The 7,500-nt window shown below is 37.4% G+C and overlaps 1 protein-coding gene across 3 annotated transcripts in view; it reads left to right on the top strand.

Annotated features, from left to right (window-relative positions):
• The window catches only part of LOC117736907 (disabled homolog 2-interacting protein-like), a 22,995-nt gene that overhangs the window by 7,340 nt on the left and 8,155 nt on the right, over positions 1–7,500 (top strand). For all 3 annotated transcript variants that reach the window (XM_034542556.1, XM_034542553.1, XM_034542554.1), the window contains 3 exons: positions 3,893–4,037; positions 4,267–4,503; positions 7,068–7,257. In XM_034542556.1, the coding sequence (XP_034398447.1) occupies positions 3,893–4,037; positions 4,267–4,503; positions 7,068–7,257 (572 nt within the window). The remainder of the gene's footprint in view (positions 1–3,892; positions 4,038–4,266; positions 4,504–7,067; positions 7,258–7,500) is intronic.

Raw genomic sequence — 7,500 nt, 5'->3', positions numbered from 1 at the left:
TGATAGAGAGGTTTATTATCGTGATAGAGAGATTTATTATCATGATAGAGAGGTTTATTATCGTGATAGAGAGATTTATTATCATGATAGAGAGGTTTATTATCGTGATAGAGAGGTTTATTATCGTGATAGAGATATTTATTATCATGATAGAGAGGTTTATTATCATGATAGAGAGGTTTATTATCATGATAGAGAGGTTTATTATCGTGATAGAGAGATTTATTATCATGATAGAGAGGTTTATTATCGTGATAGAGAGATTTATTATCATGATAGAGAGGTTTATTATCATGATAGAGAGGTTTATTATCGTGATAGAGAGGTTTATTATCATGATAGAGAGGTTTATTATCATGATAGAGAGGTTTATTATCGTGATAGAGAGGTTTATTATCATGATAGAGAGGTTTATTATCGTGATAGAGAGGTTTATTATCATGATAGAGAGGTTTATTATCATGATAGAGAGGTTTATTATCATGATAGAGAGGTTTATTATCGTGAAAGAGAGATTTATTATCATGATAGAGAGGTTTATTATCGTGATAGAGAGATTTATTATCATGATAGAGAGGTTTATTATCATGATAGAGAGGTTTATTATCGTGATAGAGAGATTTATTGTCATGATAGAGAGGTTTATTATCATGATAGAGAGATTTATTGTCATGATAGAGAGATTTATTAGGACCGACTAATAGTGGGGCGACTATGGGTCAGTGGTTAGCATGCCCGTCTTTCAATCAGGGGGTTGGCGGTTCAATCCCCGCCCTAGTCAATGTGTCCTTGAGCAAGACACTTAACCCTGCATTGCTCCCCGTAGCTGTCTACGGTGTATAATGTAACATGTAGAGTGTCTGAGTATCTTGAAAAGCCCTATATCAATTAAATGGATTATTATTTTCACGATAGAAGTTTATTATCGTGTTAGAGGTTTATTATCATGATAGAGGTTTATTATTGTGATAGAGAGATTTATTATCATGATAGAGGTTTATTATTGTGATAGAGAGATTTATTATCATGATAGAGGTTTATTATTGTGATAGAGAGATTTATTATCATGATAGAAGTTTATTATCGTGTTAGGGAGGTTTATTATCGTGATAGAGAGGTTTATTATTGTGACTTATTATCGTGGAAGAGGTTTATTATTGTCATGGAGATTTATTATTGTGATAGGTTTAGTATCGTGATAGAGGTTTATTATCGTCATGGAGATTTAGTATCGTGATAGAGGTTTATTATCGTGATAGAGAGATTTATTATTGTGATAGAGGTTTATTATCGTGATGAGAGATTTATTATTGTGATAGAGGTTTATTATGGTGATAGAGGTTTATTATTGTGATAGAGGTTTATTATCGTGATAGAGGTTTATTATTGTGATAGAGGTTTATTATCGTGATAGAGGTTTATTATTGTGATAGAGGTTTATTATCGTGATAGAGGTTTATTATTGTGATAGAGGTTTATTATTGTGATAGAGGTTTATTATCGTGATAGAGGTTTATTATCGTGTTAGAGGTTTATTATCGTGATAGAGGTTTATTATTGTGATAGAGGTTTATTATCGTGATAGAGGTTTATTATTGTGATAGAGGTTTATTATCGTGATAGAGGTTTATTATTGTGATAGAGGTTTATTATCGTGATAGAGGTTTATTATTGTGATAGAGGTTTATTATCGTGATAGAGAGATTTATTATCGTGATAGAGAGATTTATTATCGTGATAGAGGTTTATTATCGTGATAGAGGTTTATTATTGTGATAGAGGTTTATTATCGTGATAGAGGTTTATTATTGTGATAGAGGTTTATTATCGTGATAGAGAGATTTATTATTGTGATAGAGAGATTTATTATTGCGATAGAGGTTTATTATCATGAGAGGTTTAGTATCGTGATAGAGGTTTATTATTGTGATAGAGGTTTATTATCGTTATAGAGAGATTTATTATCATGATAGAGGTGTTGTTATTGTGATAAAGGTTTATTAGGATAGAGAGATTTATTATCGTGATAGAGGTTTATTATCGTGATAGAGGTTTATTATTGTGATAGAGAGATTTATTATTGTGATAGAGGTTTATTATTGTGATAGAGAGGTTTATTATTGTGATAGAGGTTTATTATTGTGATAGAGAGATTTATTATTGTGATAGAGGTTTATTATCGTGATATAGAGATTTATTATCGTGATAGAGGTTTATTATCGTGATAGAGGTTTATTATTGTGATAGAGAGATTTATTATTGTGATAGAGGTTTATTATCGTGATAGAGGTTTATTATTGTGATAGAGGTTTATTATCATGATAGAGGTTTATTATTGTGATAGAGAGATTTATTATTGTGATAGAGGTTTATTATCGTGATAGAGGTTTATTATTGTGATAGAGGTTTATTATCATGATAGAGGTTTATTATCGTGATAGAGGTTTATTATCATGATAGAGGTTTATTATCATGATAGAGGTTTATTATTGTGATAGAGGTTTATTATCGTGATAGAGGTTTATTATTGTGATAGAGAGATTTATTATTGTGATAGAGGTTTATTATCGTGATATAGAATTATTATCATGAGAGGTTTAGTATCGTGATAGAGGTTTATTATTGTGATAGAGATTTATTATTGTGATAGAGAGATTTATTATCGTGATAGAGGTTTATTATTGTGATAGAGGTTTATTATTGTGATAGAGAGGTTTATTATTGTGATAGAGGTTTATTATTGTGATAGAGGTTTATTATCGTGATAGAGGTTTATTATTGTGATAGAGGTTTATTATCGTGATAGAGGTTTATTATCGTGATAGAGGTTTATTATTGTGATAGAGGTTTATTATCGTGATAGAGGTTTATTATCGTGATAGAGGTTTATTATCGTGATAGAGGTTTATTATTGTGATAGAGGTTTATTATCATGAGAGGTTTAGTATCGTGATAGAGGTGTTATTATTGTGATAGAGGTTTATTATTGTGATAGAGGTTTATTATTGTGATAGAGAGATTTATTATCGTGATAGAGGTTTATTATTGTGATAGATTTATTATTGTGATAGAGGTTTATTATCGTAATTGAGAGGTGTATTATTGTGATAGAGATTTATTATCGTGATAGAGGTTTATTATTGTGATAGATTTATTATTGTGATAGAGGTTTATTATCGTAATTGAGAGGTTTATTATCGTGATAGAGGTTTAGTATCGTAATTGAGAGGTTTATTATCGTGATAGAGGTTTAGTATCGTGATAGAGGTTTATTATTGTGATAGAGGTTTATTATCGTAATTGAGAGATTTATTATTGTGATAGAGGTTTATTATCGTGATATAGATTTATTATCATGAGAGGTTTAGTATCGTGATAGAGGTTTATTATTGTGATAGATTTATTATTGTGATAGAGGTTTATTATCGTAATTGAGAGGTTTATTATTGTGATAGAGGTTTATTATCGTGATAGAGAGGTTTATTGTCGTGATAGAGAGGTTTATTGTCGTGATAGAGAGGTGTACTATTGTTATAGAGAGGTTTATTATTATATTATAATATTATATTTATTAGGTTTATTATACCCTCGTAGGATCGTGCTCATGTGATTGATGGAAAATCTGATTGGCTACAGATACATCTGTGAATGGACTCTAAAAGAACACACACAGATAAAGTGAAGTTCCACATTATCCTCTGAGGGCTTTAAATCCCCTATGTCTTTAGACCTTTGGATCGGTGTAGGAAAAACAAAGCAACAAACCCCAGGGACAACAGAGGGATCCCTCTGGATAGAAGTGTGATAGACTGAATGAACTCTCAACCAGGAGGTTTTGCTTTAACGCCAACCATATGAATATTTGTGTGTGTGTGTGTTTGCTTGTATTCAGGTGAGTTCATTAAAGCTCTATACGAGTCAGATGAGAACTGTGAGGTCGACCAATCTCGTTGTGCAACCTCGGATCTCGCCGAGCATCAGGCCAACCTGAGAATGTGCTGTGAACTTGCCTTCTGCAAGATCCTTGACTCGTACAGGTACACGTATATATATATATATATATATATATATACACAGAGTACACACAGTACTCACACTTGTACTGTATTCATACTCACACTGTAAACACGCTGCACACACTCTGTACAGTACACACTGTACTATACTCACTTTACACTATGTGCACAGACTGTAAACACACTGTACAGTACCGACACTGTGCACTCGTACTTTGTATGATATAATAAACCCCTCAAACTGATTCAGGGTCTTCCCCCGGGAGCTGAAGGAGGTTTTTGCATCATGGCGACAGGAGTGCAGTAGCCGTGGGCGAGCAGACATCAGCGAGCGCCTCATCAGCGCCTCGTTGTTCCTGCGCTTCCTGTGTCCGGCTGTGATGTCACCGTCTCTGTTCGACCTGATGCAGGAGTACCCCGACGAACGCTCTGCTAGAACTCTGACCCTTATTGCCAAAGTCATTCAGAACCTCGCCAACTTCAGCAAGTAAGTTTGGGCTTTTAATCTCATGAAGCTTTACTGGGATTTCTGTAAAGTGCTTGACCTGTACGTGTTACTTGTATGTGGTCCTGTACGTGTTACTTGTATGTGGTCCTGTACGTGTTACTTGTATGTGGTCCTGTAAGTGTTACTTGTATGTGGTCCTGTACGTGTTACTTGTATGTGGTCCTGTACGTGTTACTTGTATGTGGTCCTGTACGTGTTACTTGTATGTGGTCCTGTACGTGTTACTTGTATGTGGTCCTGTACGTGTTACTTGTATGTGGTCCTGTACGTGTTACTTGTATGTGGTCCTGTACGTGTTACTTGTATGCCGTCCTGTATGTGTTACTTGTATGTGGTCCTGTATGTGTTACTTGTATGTGGTCCTGTACGTGTTACTTGTATGCCGTCCTGTACGTGTTACTTGTATGCCGTCCTGTACGTGTTACTTGTATGTGGTCCTGTACGTGTTACTTGTATGTGGTCCTGTACGTGTTACTTGTATGCCGTCCTGTACGTGTTACTTGTATGTGGTCCTGTATGTGTTACTTGTATGTGGTCCTGTACGTGTTACTTGTATGCCGTCCTGTACGTGTTACTTGTATGCCGTCCTGTACGTGTTACTTGTATGTGGTCCTGTACGTGTTACTTGTATGTGGTCCTGTACGTGTTACTTGTATGCCGTCCTGTATGTGTTACTTGTATGTGGTCCTGTATGTGTTACTTGTATGTGGTCCTGTACGTGTTACTTGTATGCCGTCCTGTACGTGTTACTTGTATGCCGTCCTGTACGTGTTACTTGTATGCCGTCCTGTACGTGTTACTTGTATGCCGTCCTGTACGTGTTACTTGTATGTGGTCCTGTACGTGTTACTTGTATGTGGTCCTGTAAGTGTTACTTGTATGTGGTCCTGTACGTGTTACTTGTATGTGGTCCTGTACGTGTTACTTGTATGTGGTCCTGTACGTGTTACTTGTATGTGGTCCTGTACGTGTTACTTGTATGTGGTCCTGTACGTGTTACTTGTATGTGGTCCTGTACGTGTTACTTGTATGTGGTCCTGTACGTGTTACTTGTATGCCGTCCTGTATGTGTTACTTGTATGTGGTCCTGTATGTGTTACTTGTATGTGGTCCTGTACGTGTTACTTGTATGCCGTCCTGTACGTGTTACTTGTATGCCGTCCTGTACGTGTTACTTGTATGTGGTCCTGTACGTGTTACTTGTATGTGGTCCTGTACGTGTTACTTGTATGCCGTCCTGTATGTGTTACTTGTATGTGGTCCTGTATGTGTTACTTGTATGTGGTCCTGTACGTGTTACTTGTATGCCGTCCTGTACGTGTTACTTGTATGCCGTCCTGTACGTGTTACTTGTATGCGGTCCTGTACGTGTTACTTGTATGTGGTCCTGTACGTGTTACTTTTATGCCGTCCTGTACGTGTTACTTGTATGCCGTCCTGTACGTGTTACTTTTATGCCGTCCTGTACCTGTTACTTTTATGCCGTCCTGTACGTGTTACTTGTATGCCGTCCTGTACGTGTTACTTTTATGCCGTCCTGTACGTGTTACTTGTATGTGGTCCTGTACGTGTTACTTGTATGCGGTCCTGTACGTGTTACTTTTATGCCGTCCTGTACGTGTTACTTGTATGTGGTCCTGTACGTCTTACTTGTATGTGGTCCTGTACGTGTTACTTGTATGCGGTCCTGTACGTGTTACTTGTATGTGGTCCTGTACGTGTTACTTTTATGCCGTCCTGTACGTGTTACTTGTATGTGGTCCTGTACGTCTTACTTGTATGTGGTCCTGTACGTGTTACTTGTATGCCGTCCTGTAAGTGTTACTTGTATGCCGTCCTGTATGTGTTACTTGTATGCGGTCCTGTATGTGTTACTTGTATGTGGTCCTGTACGTGTTACTTGTATGTGGTCCTGTATGTGTTACTTGTATGTGGTCCTGTACGTGTTACTTGTATGTGGTCCTGTACGTGTTACTTGTATGCCGTCCTGTATGTGTTACTTTTATGCCGTCCTGTACGTGTTACTTGTATGTGGTCCTGTACGTGTTACTTGTATGCGGTCCTGTACGTGTTACTTGTATGTGGTCCTGTACGTGTTACTTTTATGCCGTCCTGTACGTGTTACTTGTATGCGGTCCTGTACATGTTACTTTTATGCCGTCCTGTATGTGTTACTTGTATGTGGTCCTGTACGTGTTACTTTTATGCCGTCCTGTACGTGTTACTTTTATGCCGTCCTGTACGTGTTACTTTTATGCCGTCCTGTACGTGTTACTTTTATGCCGTCCTGTACGTGTTACTTGTATGTGGTCCTGTACATGTTACTTTTATGCCGTCCTGTATGTGTTACTTGTATGTGGTCCTGTACGTGTTACTTGTATGCGGTCCTGTACGTGTTACTTGTATGCGGTCCTGTACGTGTTACTTGTATGCCGTCCTGTACGTGTTACTTGTATGCCGTCCTGTACGTGTTACTTGTATGTGGTTTGTACATGTCACTTGTATGTGTACCTAAACCTGTTACCTCTTGCCTGTGGTTGTAGGTTTGGGACTAAAGAGGAGTACATGTTGTTCATGAATGACTTTGTGGAGCGGCAGTGGAGCAGCATGCAGCGTTTCCTGCAGGAGATCTCCAATCCTGACGGACTGAACCACACCGCCGGCTTTGATGGATACATCGACCTCGGCCGAGAGCTATCCAGCTTGCACACCCTACTGATTGAGCTGGATCAGGTAACACACCTGAACAGGTGACCCAGTCTTGCCCTTTGAGCAACAAGAATACAATTCTTAAACTCCACCAGTGAGATTGTAAACCTTTCGATATTTTTTGTAAAAACCTTTCCTCAAAACCCCACAAAGCTCTGTGATGGAACAACACAGATAATGTTTCTAAGTTCTATATAGTATAAATCCAATAAATAATGAATATTCCGTCAGCAATCCTCACTGGCAGCAATGTGAACGATGATCTAT

The sequence above is a fragment of the Cyclopterus lumpus genome, chromosome 9 (assembly GCF_009769545.1).
Source record: "Cyclopterus lumpus isolate fCycLum1 chromosome 9, fCycLum1.pri, whole genome shotgun sequence".
Lineage (NCBI taxonomy): Eukaryota > Metazoa > Chordata > Actinopteri > Perciformes > Cyclopteridae > Cyclopterus > Cyclopterus lumpus.
The sequence above is the reverse complement of the archived record's forward strand: the minus strand, read 5'-3'. Positions and strand labels throughout refer to the sequence as shown.